Raw genomic sequence first — 14,878 nt, 5'->3', positions numbered from 1 at the left:
AATAGAAATTGGGTGATATGGATAAGGCACTCTTTTAGCTTCATTTTTAATTGTTTCCTAGCTTCATTTATATTCTCAAAATTAACATATGAAGAGGGAGGACATGGAAAGAGAGAGGAGAACTGACCGTGAACCCCATCAACTACAGTAGGAACAGGAGGGAACTTCTGCCAGGTGAGCAGTGCCAAACCACCCACATGATTTTACAGCCACTTGAATTTTTGAGGCCTTTCATGACATTATTTACATCTGATGATTTTTCTTCTCCTGCTCCATTGGTCAAACAAATGAGGGGCTTTTTCAGGACAGTGAAAGTGTCAGTGACAAGACTTGTTCATTCTGTTTTCCTGTATTGCCCCGGGCTCAGAGCAGGAGCTGAGGTGCACCATGATCTTTGTGGGATCTTTGTAAAAACACACTCTGATGAGACTCAGATCCTCAAAACCTGCTAGGTGACACCTACCACAACAAAGCTGAGAGGTGAAACTGAAGAAGATAATACCCAATGAGAAAATAAAATAAATGTAAAGATTTTTAAGGGAAAACCAGAAAGAGGCAGGGCAAGAATCAATATTTTTCTTCTGAGACAAAACGAAGTTGTCCACTAACCTGGGATGGTTGTTCTGCCCAAGTTCCAGCAAGACAACTTTGTGGTGAATTAGTCAAAGCTCAGGATCATCTCTGCTGTCCCACATTGAACCAACGTGGGAAAACATTCCAGAGGGCAGTGGAATGAGAGCTGAGCTGTGCTCTGTTCGCAGCTCCTCTCAATGACTACATTAACTCTTTGTAATTAAGGAAGCATCCTGTTGGTCCTCAGGTGCTGTATTTGATTTCACTTGATGCCTTTAGTCTCTAGGCAGGTAATAACTCCCCTCTGAAGGTGCACAGGACTTTCTAGCACATCCCTGCTAAGTCAGCAGCCCTTCAGAAGGCTTTAAAAAACAGCTGCCTTGCTCAAATATTGCATTTCTGGATTACAGGGGTGCCTGAGGGGTGGAAGAGGGAGAAGGGACTTCTGAGGCTGCATGGAAAGCCCAGACAGCAAACAGATTATTTTGTTCTTTGAGGGATGTGACTGTGAGACAAGGCTTATCAACAGAATTCCCAGTTCTCATGTGAAATATCTTGGTAAGTCTTGAAGTACAATCTTGCCATAAGCAGCTTTTCCTCTGGCAGCCCAAGTGAGCAGCAGTGATTGAGCAGTCAGCTAATCCTGCCCTGTGCCCAGCTCCACCTGGCTCCTGGGACAGGGCTGGCTCCTGGGACAGGGCTGGCTGCACACACGGCCTGCAGGGGATCCCACCTGCACTGACACCTGTGAGACTCTAAAAGGGGGAATTTAACTCCTCCTTGGGGTTGTTTGGTGTTGTTTGAATGCTCAGAAGGTTTTGTTTAACGTTGTTGAAGAGTGCAAAAAAGAGTTTTATATTTATCTAGGTTAGAAAACAGGAGACCTTGAGAGAAATGTCTCTGTAGGTTGGGGTTTCTTAGCCAATATTAGGCTGTCACTTAAAAAAATCATGGAAGGGTTTGGGATGGAAAGGACCTTAAAACTCACCCAGTCCCAAAGGCAGGGAGACCTTCCACTATCCCAGGCTGCTCCAAGCCCCATCCAACCTGGCCTTGGACACTTCCTGGGCACCCTGTGCCAGGGCCTGCCCACCCTCCCAAGGAACAATTCCTGCCCAATATCCCATCTAAATCTCCCCACTCTCAGCTTAAAGCCATTCCCTGTGTCCTGGCCCTCCATGCCTTGTCCCCAGTCCCTCTCCAGCTCTCCTGGAGCCCCTTTAGGCCCTGGAAAGCGCTCTGAGCTCTCCCTGGAGCCTTCTCCTCTCCAGGTGAGCCCCCCCAGCTCTCCCAGCTGTTTTCAGCTCTGAGATCTGGGAACGCTGACCACCCTGAGACCCCGTGGATGCTTTAGAGACAAGCCCTGGCTGAAGATTCCTCACTCACCCGTCGGAGCCGGGCCGGGAGGGAGTGCTGTCCGAGGAGAGCGAGGACACGGAGGCCACGGACAGCGGCCGGGACGACGACGGCATCGTGAAGGAGCGGACCATGGAGCGGGGCCGGCTGCCCCGCCGCTCATCCAGGCTGGAGAGCTGCAGCCAAGAAATGCCACACCTTTACTGCTTAAATCCCCAAAAAGCTCATATCCACATGCCAAAGGCAACGTGGAAAGGGTCCATGGATTTTCTTCCAGGTACAGTTCAGTGTTATTTAATTAATCGCAGCCAATACATCGTGTTTAACAACAAAAAACCAGGTTCTAAAAGAAATCCATCTGAAGCACTAGACAGAAATATTTAGGTCCTCACAGGCACATGTATAATCTTAAGCACATTCCAAGAATTCCTTTGTTCCAATGGTATTTCCATGCTTTTGTACATCTTGCCTTTAAAAAGCAATCTTTTTACATTTAATTTTTGAATCCATCTCTGCCATCGTTGTGACTGCCCTGTCAATGTATTTCAATGAAATGGATTTAATAAAAACCCAAAAGACCCAAAGTAAAAACCCACAAAGAGAAACCTGATGTCAAAAATACCAGGAGAGCCAATTTACAGAGTGACACTAGGTTAAGAAGAAAATATATGGAAGTTTTGGTTTTGTTTCAGACAATTTCAGAGTTCTGAATAATTCTCCAAGCTTCGTTAGTCATTAATAACTGATATATGCAGAAAATAATTGAACTCTTGCAGTCAACAAATAAGAATCTCATGCTGTTTAATTACAGGTATATTTTCCACCCTGTCAGCTACTGGTAAATTGGCCTTGTACAAGGAAGACAGAAGCGATAAAACTCCATCAATCCTGAACATTTTTACTGGTGGGGAGAGTGAAATTAGAGAGATAACACCACTTTCCAGTCACCTCCTTGATGATGTAAATGGATATTACTGAAGTGACTGACATGCAGGTATCATTAATGTTAATTATTCCTGCTCTCCCTGGGAATAAACTATTATTTGAACTTTTTCCTGAATATATAAATTTGCAAGATGGGATTTGAAGGACCACAAACAGAACATCAGTTAAAGGATACCATAAAGGCTGGCATGTTCCCTGTAAGATCTCAGTGTCCTCATTAAAAAAAAACTCATTGCTATAGACAGAATCTGAAAACGATTTAGGGTGGAAAAGTCTTCTGAGATTGAGTCCAAGCTGTACCCAATCCCCACCTTGTTACCAGCCCAGAGCTCTGAGTGCCACATCCAGGCCTTCCTTGGGCACCTCCAGGGATGGGGACTCCAAACCTTCCTGGGCAGCCCCTTCCAATCCTTGACAAACCTTTCCATGCAGAAATTCCTGCTGCTGCCCACCCTGAGCCTCCCCTGGCCCAGCCTGAGGCCGCTCCCTCTCCTCCTGTCCCTGTTCCCTGCCAGCAGAGCCCGACCCCCCCGGCTGCCCCCTCCTGTCAGGGACTTGTGCAGAGCCACAAGGTCCCCCCTGAGCCTCCTTTGCTCCAGGCAGAAGTGATCACATAACAGCATCCCACCCCATTTTTGACTGAATTATCAATTCTATCCTGAATTACAAAGCTGTTTGCTTTGTTCTGGTTTCCCTCACACTGAACACTCAAAAGCAGAACAAACCTCCACTGGAACACCAGAAATTCTTGGCTTTCCCTTAAGGATGAAGCAGCAACTGCAAATAGGTTGTTGGAATGAGAAAAGCACGAATTTCATTCCTTCTAAACTTATGGAGTAGGAGCTGTGGATTTCCTGCCTGCCTACATTTAGTGTAGGTACAACCACATGGTGCCATAGAGCAGCACAGCCCTCTCTTCCCTAAAGGAATTCCACCTAGGGAAAGGTGACGTTCAGCTTGGGAAGAATCCTGCTAAGTGCCCATTTTTAAATTCATTTTTGTAACCCAAATCCTTCAGAACTGAAGGATTAGCTTGACTTTCAAGGAACAGACTCAGGCAGTTTAGAAATTGCTCCCGTGCTCGGAAGTGAAAGCACCGAGCCTTCCTCAACATCTCCCACCTGCTCACTGTTCCATACTTTGATGATCACTGGGAACAACCAGGAATGCTGCATCCACATCGTTTTTTTTAATCAAAGGAATTATCACACAGGAATAGTGAGTTGCTGTAATTTAAGGAAATTCCAGCTATTGTGGAAAGGAGAAATTGGGGGGGAACTTACGATGGCGCGGACTCCGTACTGCTTTTCCACCTTGTCCTTCAGCTGCCTGAAACACGCCTCCATCCTCTCATGGAATGGCCTCAGGGCCTCTGTCACCTTCTCCCCATGGATCCGGATGCCTTCAGCCAGGAATGGGATCTGGAAAGCAGAGTTTGGCTGTTCCACCATGCCCAGCCCTTCCTGAGCGAAGGGACATGGCAACACTCCCACAGCAGTGCAAGAGCTCACACAGTAACAATACTATTGGCAATAAGAGCAATAGTAACAGTAATTATAACACTAGTAATAATAATAAATAGCAACAATAATAAAAAGATTCAAAATGACAACAAGAATTATTACTATGATCACAGTGATCATCATCATTCATTGCACAGAGGTACAACAGGATCTAAAAAACAGCTCTCCACGATTTCCCTATTTTTCTGTTAAGCAAAGTCCTTTAAATTTAATACAGCCCTAATTCTGCCCAGAAATCCCATATTGGATTCATCCCACAGCACAAACCCCCCTGTGATATTCCATTCTCAAGCCCCCACGGATGCTGTACTTTAAAACAGCAAACTGATGAATGATGAGTCTCACACCGGGTTATTAATGCCAAATCCTTTCCCAGTTCCATGAGAATGAAACCCTGAAGAAGAAAATAGTTTATGTTTTCTTTAATAAATGCTCTTTCTAAAGCTGCAAATGAGTTACAAACTTGGACAGATATATATTGCAGAGCAATATTTATTAATAAAACATACAGTTTTATAAGCTATATAGTTCTCCTTAGAAAAATTATTTTATTTTCCCTGGGAAGAAAACAGAAGAGGAAAAAAATTAAATTAATTCTCTTTTGTAACTGAAAATAATCGTTTATCTTCAAGGCTTCTGTCACCAAATATCCATGCCAGCACAGGATTATATAATTAGTTCCTAGTGTGGAGGTGTAGCTGACCTTTGGAAACGTTTTAAGAGAGACATTTTCATTCCCACAGCTACCCAGACACACCATTAGAGTTTTCTACCTCCAGCTCAGGAAAAATATTTCCTCTTCCAGGTCCGTTTCAGCCCACACATTGCTCTGATTCTAACTCAGATATTCTCTGCAGCAATCAAGCTAAGAGGCTTCTTCTTAATAATTCATAATTAAATCATAATACTGATTAAAAACAGATTTTTCTAATAAGACTGAGCAGCAATCAGAAGGAGCAGCTTTATTAGTAAGGAGAATAATAAATACACAGATGAATTACAGATGAACAAACTCAAGAAATCTTATCAAGATGATGCCCTGTGATTTGGCACTATTTAAATGGACAGAGCTGCTTCTCCTAAAAGACTACAAACAAAGAGAAGAGTAACGACTTTTTTTTTTAATGTAGTGGCTTCTATTTATAACCACATGGATTTGCCCTCGACAAAAATTAAATGTGAAACCAGAAAGTTTTCCTGCTCTGAGTAAGTAAATGAATTTGTAAATTTTCATAATTATCAGGCCACACTGTGACCCTCCTGTTTCGGAGGGATAAGTGGTCACTTGGCTCCTTTATTTCAAAGAACTGCTGATATTTGAAATGGATTCTTTTTTTAAAAGTTGGAATTACCAAGGTGAAGCACATGAGGGGTCTGAAGCTTCAGGTCTTGAGACCATTTTATGGGCAGAAAACGCACTGAGGAGCCTGTCCTAGGGATCAGCCACCTCCAGGTTGGAAAATCAAGCAACAGGAAGCAAATGACATTATTTGTAGGAAAAAAAATGTGGGGGGAAGGAGAAGGAGAAAGGAGAAGGGGAAGGGGAAAGGAGAGGGGAGGGGAAGGAGAAGGGGAAAGGAGAGGGGAAGGAGAAGGAGGAGGAGGAGAAGAAGGAGAAGAAGGAGAAAGAGAAGGACAAGGACAAGAAGGACAAGGAGAAGGGCAAGGAGAAGCAGGAGAAGCAGAAGCATAAGCAGGAGGAGGAGAAGGAGGAGACAGAGGAGGAGGTGAAGAAGAAGGAGGAGGAGGAGGAGGAGGAGAAGAAGGACAGGTTTGTTAATGTTTTACAGAAGTTGAAATTGAAATTAATAAACGCCCCATGGCCTTGCCCCAGAACAATGGGAGGCTGCTGAGTCAGGATATTTGGCCTCCCTGTCCAAGACCACTTAATCTTTAAACATTTATCAAGTGCAGGAAGAACCTTCTAACTGTGTTACCATTTCTGTTGCATCTTCTACCAACTCCAAAATTCCTCCTGTGTCTCCGTTCCAGACACAGGGGAATGTCCTGATGAGTGACATGGAATTTTACATCTCCACAAATTGTTGTTAAGAGGCAGAATTTTGCCACATTCAGGATACTCCCAACTAATCTGGCCTTGGAGAAAAGGCACTTTCTAATTTCATAACTCTGTTCTTGGCTGATTTTAAAATTTTATAAAGTTCCACTGCAACTTCAAATTATTCCCTGATTTGTTTCACCCCCCCCTTTTTTTTTTTTAAATCTCGATCTTCTTGGCTGAAAAGAATGAAAAAAATGACATTGATTTGAATTATTAAACTAATCTTTGAAAACAATATTTCAAAACAAAGGTATCATAAAGCATGATCATAAAACCTGCATTTGGTATGCAGCAGTTCTTCCATCTCTGTGGAAGGAGTACAAGGTTTTTATGTGCCGTGGTGTTTTTCTGTTTTGGAGTGCTGTTAATACTTTAGCTAAATGCAGAGTGACTAATGTCATCAATCATTCATTTCTCTGCCTTAATTTCAATCAGTCATTTCATTATCTTCATGTTCGAATGAAAGATCAGCTCGAAATGGTGCAGTTGCATGGGAACGGTTTTTTGCCTAAGTTGGAAAAGCACCAAGAAGGACAAAAATGGACATTGCTTTGCTAATGGAATTTATGTGAATTAATAAGGGGCAGAAACAAAATGTACACCTAAAGTCCACAGGAATTACAGAAGGATCATATCCTGAATTCCACAGCACAGTGGAGAAAGAGGTATGGGGAGAGAAAAAAATTAAATTTAGCTGGTCAGCTGGTAATACAATTGTCAGGCTCCTATTTCATACACCCAGATTGATTTATGCAGCAGGGAGAAAACTCCATGTGATTACAAAACTCTGAGGCCCACATTATTGGAAAATGAAAACTCCTTTTTGCTTTCCATCACTGTTGGCCCAGGAGGAATTCAGCCCCTGCCAAGGCTTCCGTACGCATCCTTCTCCCAATATTTGGGAGCTGACTCCCACCTGGCTGGAAACTGAAAGAATTTGAGAGGAATTTTAAATTTTAGGATACCCTAAATGTGTATGAAACATCCAAGGTAATTTAAAAGCACTGAAGCAGCTTTTAATGACCATAATTTTCAGATTTAGAAATAATTTTGGATCCCTTTCCTCTATTTGCTTCGTTCCTGTTGTTTTGGAACTACTAAGCTGATGGGAAATCATGTGTTTAAAAGCCCTGAATAATTAAAATACAGTGTGATCAGCTGCCACACATATTTTCAAATTGTAATATTATTTTAATACGCAAGTGTCACCAAAGTGAGCCTTTGCTGAGGGGAAGTGTGTTTGGAATTCATTTGGAAGTATCACTCTCAGAGGCAAAGACACAGAGCTGACACCAAGTCAGTCTTCTGGGACCAAATTATTTTCCTCTATAAAACTTAAAGCTTATAAAATCTAATCTTCTCTAAAAGCTCACAAGAAAATAAATAAATAAAGGTGGGGTTTTTTTTTCCCCAGACCAAAAGAGTTTTTATTCACTGATGGTTTTACAGCCTTCAGAGGATATTTTATTTTTGAATCCTGTAGCTTTGGTTCTATCACCTCTAAGACTGAAATGAACAGAAATGTAAATTATTCCCTTTATTATAAAGACAGAATTGAATATGAAAAGACTATGATTCACTTTCTTCTGCTGTGGGGAAAAAAAAAAAAACATTTCCAATCAAACTGGTATTTTTTTAGTTATCACAAAATTATCCTCAGACCACAGGAAAATGTCCAGTCTGTGAGTACGGAACAAAACTGGAATTGTCTCTTGTTTGCTCTGAAAAATATTTTCTCATTTGGTACAGATGGGAGATTTTCACTTATGAAGTTTGTAAAAAAAAAAAAAAAGAAAAAATAAAAGGTGTTGATCATATTTGTTCTCTGTGCGTTTATCAAAATGAGAAATTATGTCAGATTTGAAAACATGAACTTTAACTCAAGCTCCAAGACAGATTGAAATGGCAAAGAAATGTATCCCAGGTGAGGATAATGTCTGAATTTTCTCCAAAGTGACACCAAGCTGCCTTTCCACAGCTGCTGGCTCTGCCAAACCTGACTTCAAGATTTTTACCTGCCAAGCAATCAGATCCTTCAGCTTTTCAATCTTGTCATGATCCTCGGGATGCTCGTGCATGTATTTTTCAGTAAAAAAAGCCTAATTGAGAAAGAGAGAAATGAGCAAATTATTTCAGCAAGCGAAACATCTCCTACCAGAAGAACGAGCTACAACGGAGATAAATCGATGAACTCAGATATTCTGCGAAGGAACAGCTACAAATGCAAAGTGAAAATTATGGAACCACAGAATCCCAGGATGGTTTGGGTTGGAAAGGACCTTAAAGCCCATCCCGTGCCACCCCTGCCATGGGCAGGGACACCTCCCACTGTCCCAGGCTGCTCCCAGCCCCAATGTCCAGCCTGGCCTTGGGCACTGCCAGGGATCCAGGGGCAGCCCCAGCTGCTCTGGGCACCCTGTGCCAGGGCCTGCCCACCCTCCCAGGGAACAATTCCTTTCCAGTGTCCCATCCAGCCCTGCCCTCTGGCACTGGGAAGTCATTCCCTGGGTCCTGTCCCTCCAGCCCTTATCCAAAGTCTCTCTCCATCCTTCCTGTAGCTCCTTCAGACTCTGCAAGGCCACACTGAGGTCACCCCGGAGCTTCTCCTCTCCACGCTGAACATTCCCAACTCTCCCTGCCTCTCTTCCCAGCAGAGCTGCTCCATCCCTCCTCTGGCCTCTCTGTGCTGGGATCAGCTGAGGCCCAGCAGGAGAGGGAATCCTGAGGGAATTCCGGCGTTACCTTCTCGTAGTTGGCGAAGCCTCCCATGACGGCGGGGTCCACGATGCCGTTGAGCAGCATCGACAGGGGGTTGATGGGGAGGTTGGGATCACTGAGGTGCTGCTGCACCATGTTATTGATCTTATCATTGGTCAGCTGCATGGTTTCGATGGCATTTTCCAGCGGGCTGATCTCCACCTGAAACCCAAACAAAAGGAGCTTCCAAGCAAGGAGCAGAGTTTTTAACCTGCTCAGCAAAACCCCATGGGCAGAAACATTTCAGGCCTTTCAGAACTGAGGTTCTTGGGAGATTTTTGACCAATAATTACCAGAAAGGGTGATTTCAGGCATTTAGATATTTGGTATCTCTGTGCTGCAGTCACTGATATGATGATGGGTATCAGTGGAGGAAGTTAACTGCATTTTGCTGCTGCAGGAGAGATTACATCCCAGCACAACACCCAGAAAGGCTCTGGCAGGAATCACGTGAGGTTTTTGGAGGATTATGGAGAACGTCAGAGATTAAGGGTCGGTGGGTTTTAGCAGCACAAAGAAGATCCAGCTTAACGTAACAGTAAGAAAGAAATGATAACTTTAACGTGGATTTTCGGATGGAAAATGTAATCCTAAACCACTGAAAAAATCAAAAAGATGTTTTTGCAGTGTTTATTTTGGTGTGCTTCCAAGGACATCGAGTTTAATACGTTGATGAGGTGACATCTAAACTATCTGCTGTGCTTTCTCCCAAGAGGTCACATTTTCTTCATCTGAGCATCCAGAACTGAAGGGAGAAATTTCCTTTCTGCCTGGACTTCAATGAAGAGAGACCTCAGACATCTTCACAGGGTGAATTAGCTCTTCTACTGTCTAAAACTGGCTTTATTTTAATTGACTGACCTCCAGCTACCTTTTATGCCCAGCTGTGTCTTTCAAAAAGTTCATGTTGAGAAACCAGCCTTAAAATACTTGAAATATTAGTGAATGGGCTAAAAATCAGTAACTCTCACAGTGACCCAGAGTGTAGCGAGTCCTCACTGGAAGACACAGGCTGCTTGTATGAAAAAAATGATGTGGTAGGGAGAGAAAAGGAAGGTTAACTGAGGCCTGTGAGGAAAATGCAAGTGTATATTTGATTACAGGCTCATTTGCATAAATGCCACATAAACAAAGCAGCACTTCTACCTGGCTATCAGTTGCTTACCCTGTTTCTGAGAACCACTTCTAATCAAATCTCTTTAGTTGTTACTCTTACACCTGCCAGCTGATTACATCAAGGATGTTTTAATTAGCATTTTTAGCAGCCTGCCTGCTGAATTATTCTGAAAGGCAGGGAAGGAGCCTGGTGTTTCTGCTGGGAATAGGGAGCAGGCCAGGCTCGGACAGAGCCCAGCGTGCCACGGGGGGAATTTGGACTGGGGAGTGAAGCCACATTCAGCCTCCGATTGGGCAAGAACTGCTGGGAACATCAGAGGCTAAATTTAGCATTCTGTCATTTGTATTAATGGGCTTATAACTATGCAATAATGTGTTGATGAACCATTGCTTTTAAAGCTCTTGAGCATCTACAGAAATTAGCACTCATTGAGCTGACAGCTTTTTGACTTTTCTGTAGCAGCAATCATGGCTTTCTTTCTCATTCTCCTTTCTTTTACTACTCTTGTAACACTCCCTCTAATTTTTTAAAAGCAGATGGAGAATTGCAGTTGCCATCTCACTACTACAAACTGGGCTTTGGAACCTAGTGAAAGCTATTTATGACACGTGTAAATTCTGAGCCTTGTTCCCAGTGCCTTCCTGACTCTGGGCACTCCTCACTCTATCAGGGAAAACAGGAATTACGTTCTCCTGATATGTCTGCACCAGTACAAAATTCTGAGATAAAAACAAAACAGAGATGAGCATTTGTGCTTTTAAACCCAAGTGTGATTCAAAATCCAGGTTCTAATTCCCTGGCTGGTCTCAGCAAATTTTTCCCCTACATCTACTTGTGTCCAGCTGAAGCAAATCAGATACAGAATAACAAATGCTGGCCCCAAACTCCTTGCAGACAATGAAGAGATTGCAAAGGTTTAGGTGAAAGTACTCAGAAGGAATTTGAAAAGCCAATAGATCTAAAGCAATTCTCCATGTTCCTATGGATTATGTAACGTAATCCACTGCATTTATGAAATTACTCAGTTCTCTCAGCACTGATTTGATGGGATCTCACCTCTCCCTTTAACGATATTCCAGTGCCATCAATAAAACATGAAACATGCAGAGCTGCTTGAGTATCCTGGTGCTTAGTAAGGGATCAATAATATCTGTATCCATAATCACAATTTAGCATTACAGGGATGTAAACCCTGTGATCCTCCTTGCAGCATTTTAGCTGACAGGGATCTTGAGGAAAGTCAATACCCATTTTGTAGGAGCTGTGCCAGACGAGGTCAGAAGTTATCTGTAGCACTCTTCCCACACATTATTAAGTTCCATTCTGGTATCATTTCTCAGCTGTGCAGCTCATACAATCCTTGCTCCCAAAAGGCTGACAGCAGGCACTCTCCCAGGATTTATGCCCATTTTGATGCCAGGCAGAGCATTAGAGGTGTACACACAAAGTGCCTGTCAGGCTCTGCCCTCTGCTCATCAGGACTGGCATCAGAGCTGCCAGCCTTTACAAACAGCACTTCTTGCCATCATGAAGATAACACAATCTTCTCCATCAGGATTATACTGAAACTACAAAATTCATTAAAAATTCAATGTGTTTTATTCAGCTGCCTATTACTGTCACACATCACATTCATATTCTGTTACTATAGATACCATAGTAATTTTCTGCATTACTTCCATTCCTCCAAATACAACTGTCCAACATAACCTCAATGGAGCAATGAAAAAGGTTTTAATTAATCATATGCAAATTGTTCTTTTCCTTTAAAAATAAGCCTCACAAGAGAGATTTAAAAAACGCAGTAACAATGTTTTTATTGCTACTTAAAAATTACAGCTGCATAAGAATAATTTAATCTTAAAGGCATTTAATGGATATGTCTTATCTAAACAGTCTAAATGGTTGAACAGAGAAATGAGTAATTTGGAGTTACTCTGTGAGGTTGCTGAGGGTATATTTAGCTAAATATGGAGAAGAAACAAAAACAACCTTTAATCACAAGTGGTAAGAAATGCAGCCATACAATGCATTTGATTATTGGGGTATTTTGAATTAATGACAATCAAAATACCCAGATCTTCTTTTCTAAAATTCAGGCTACATTCTCTGGGATAGAGCAGGGTTCCCCTACACCATCTCAGGTCCCTCTTCCTTTCAGGCACCTGCTGAGAGACACAAATACTTTATAAAAGGGCTGAAGGCCTTGGAGGGCTGGCTGCACTCCCTTCCCTCGGGAATGGAAAAGCACTGCCTGAGTCACCCCCAGTCAACAATCAGCACCATCAGCAAGTTCCCTCAGGATGTGCCAGGTACAATCCCATGGATTCCTTGCTCACAGAACTCAGCACAGTCTCTGAGACACAGAAATGCTCCCTGGCTGTATAAAATCCCCATTTTTAAAGTAACCTCAATAAAGCCAAACCAATCTTACCATGAAAACTGATTTGACTTCGAACCACCTCAGGATCCCTGGTAATTTATAGGCTGTCACGTAGATGGTTCTCTCAATCCACATGTTCTGCCAAGGGAACACAAGTGTCACATTATCACAGGGACAGCTTTGATCCCGAGCAAAGCCCTAAAACATCGGCACCAGGGCAAGGGACCAAGGTATGGCAGATGTTACAGAGCCAGGGGCGAATTCCAAATGGAAGATGGAGCAGCACTGATTTAAATCTGCTACGTGACTTAGCAGGGAACAACTGCTCCCTTTCTGAAGGAGAATGCCACAGAAAGATCCACTGGTTTTACTGGATGCAATTGTTCATGGAATTACAGAATGGTTTGGGTTGGAGGGACCTTAAAGCCCATCCAGTGCCACCCCCTGCCATGGGCAGGGACACCTCCCACTGTCCCAGGCTGCTCCCAGCCCCAATGTCCAGCCTGGCCTTGGGCACTGCCAGGGATCCAGGGGCAGCCCCAGCTGCTCTGGGCACCCTGTGCCAGGGCCTGCCCACCCTCCCAGGGAAGGAATTTTATTGACCATTAGATGAAACAAATGGTTTAGTAAAAAAGAAAAAAAAAAAGCAAAAGGTACTAGTGACAAAAGATTTTCAGATGCCTGACTGGAATCTTCATGGCAAGACAAGTTTGAGGTGTAACAATTTAAAATCCTTTCTCAGAAGAGCTGTTTTTACCAAATAAATACAGCTTTGCCCTTTTTTTTCTCCTATTGGTATAAACCAGAACATGATAAATTGGCTTAATTAACTTTCTATGAAAAATAATCCCTTTAAACCTAGAATTTATTTCTCAACAAGCAAAAGATAATGAATGGCTCAGATTCTCAAAATAGAGGGGGATAAACAAGCAAACCCAAAGTGGTTTATTTTCTTTATAATTTCTTACTGCAAATTCGTTGTCTGGGTTTTTCTCTCCTTTGCGAACGGGGCGCGAATACTCAAAGCGCTGGACTTCGTTCACCCTGTAGAAACTGAAAAAAGGGCAAAGAATCATGGAATTACACAACAGATTGGGTTGGAATTGACCTGAAAGATCATGCAGTTCCAAGCCCCAAAAGCACAATGAAAATCAAGCACTGTTTGTTTGGGAATTGATACTAAATTCTAATGTTAGAGAAAGTTTATGAACAAATATGGGATCACTCTTTTCCAGTGGGTTGGATGGAATCTGTGCCAATATTAAAAATCACCATTAAACACCCTCACCATGCCCACAGCCCTTGGCTGTGCACAGATTCTTAATACAACAAAAATGTGTTATAAAGGGGATGGAGAAAACGACCAAGCCCAACCCAAACCCAACCCAAACTCACCTCACGATTTGCTCTGACACTGGCCTGTGAAACTTTGAGGGTAAATCCAGTTTGGGTTTTACAGTGAAGCACTGAATATCTGAATTTCAGGGGTTAAGAAGTGAAAAGGGCATTTCAGTCACACAGAGCAAACAGCTCAACAGGAACACACCAAAAAAAGGACAAAACAACAAAATTGGTGCGTTACGCCCGTCAGGGTGGAAGTGCAACACGCTGGCCATAAATCCTTGACCTGAGCTGCTGGATGCACTGGTTGTACTGGTTGTGCTGGTTGTACAGCCCAAGGATACACTGGCCAGAGGAGGTTTTGATGTCATCGCCCGGGGGTGACGTTGTCTTCATCTTCTCGGCGTTGGGGAACTGCGTCAGCAGCCGCGCCTCAAAGTCCTCGCGGCGCTCGTACTCCTTGCCCCGGTAAATGAACACCTTGTTCTGCAAACAGAGGCACCCACAGCTGGCACCAGCACCCCCAGTGCTAAAACCAGTGCCCCCAGTACAGAACTGGGGCCTCAGAAGCGCTGACAGCAATGCTGGTAAGAGAACAATTTCACATTCCTCACACTATGGTTTAATCGTTAATTTACCAATTTTTAATGCTGATTCAATGAAGCACAAATTGGTTTTCTCACCTCCAATTCGGGGCTGGATCAATTAGCCCACGATCACCTTTAGGTATTTTTATAAGCCACACTAAAATCACTTCAACACGTGATTTCAAGGATCTGTAACACTGGTGGCCATTGAAAATGTATTAAGAGAAATTATTA

At 43.0% G+C, this 14,878-nt stretch overlaps 1 protein-coding gene across 1 annotated transcript in view; it reads right to left on the bottom strand.

Moving 5' to 3' along the window:
• The window catches only part of LOC121660292 (dedicator of cytokinesis protein 1), a 75,106-nt gene that overhangs the window by 22,223 nt on the left and 38,005 nt on the right, over window positions 1-14,878 (bottom strand). The window contains exons 12-19 of the mRNA XM_042019569.1: window positions 14,402-14,543; window positions 14,112-14,190; window positions 13,685-13,769; window positions 12,768-12,854; window positions 9,202-9,378; window positions 8,475-8,558; window positions 4,158-4,295; window positions 1,960-2,105 (exon numbers count right to left, since the gene is read on the bottom strand). Coding sequence (XP_041875503.1) covers window positions 1,960-2,105; window positions 4,158-4,295; window positions 8,475-8,558; window positions 9,202-9,378; window positions 12,768-12,854; window positions 13,685-13,769; window positions 14,112-14,190; window positions 14,402-14,543 — 938 coding nt within the window. The remainder of the gene's footprint in view (window positions 1-1,959; window positions 2,106-4,157; window positions 4,296-8,474; window positions 8,559-9,201; window positions 9,379-12,767; window positions 12,855-13,684; window positions 13,770-14,111; window positions 14,191-14,401; window positions 14,544-14,878) is intronic.

Source organism: Corvus kubaryi, unplaced genomic scaffold, assembly GCF_017639235.1.
Source record: "Corvus kubaryi isolate FWS band 111438036 unplaced genomic scaffold, C.kubaryi_AGA036_p1.0 138, whole genome shotgun sequence".
Taxonomy (NCBI): domain Eukaryota; kingdom Metazoa; phylum Chordata; class Aves; order Passeriformes; family Corvidae; genus Corvus; species Corvus kubaryi.
The sequence above is the reverse complement of the archived record's forward strand: the minus strand, read 5'-3'. Positions and strand labels throughout refer to the sequence as shown.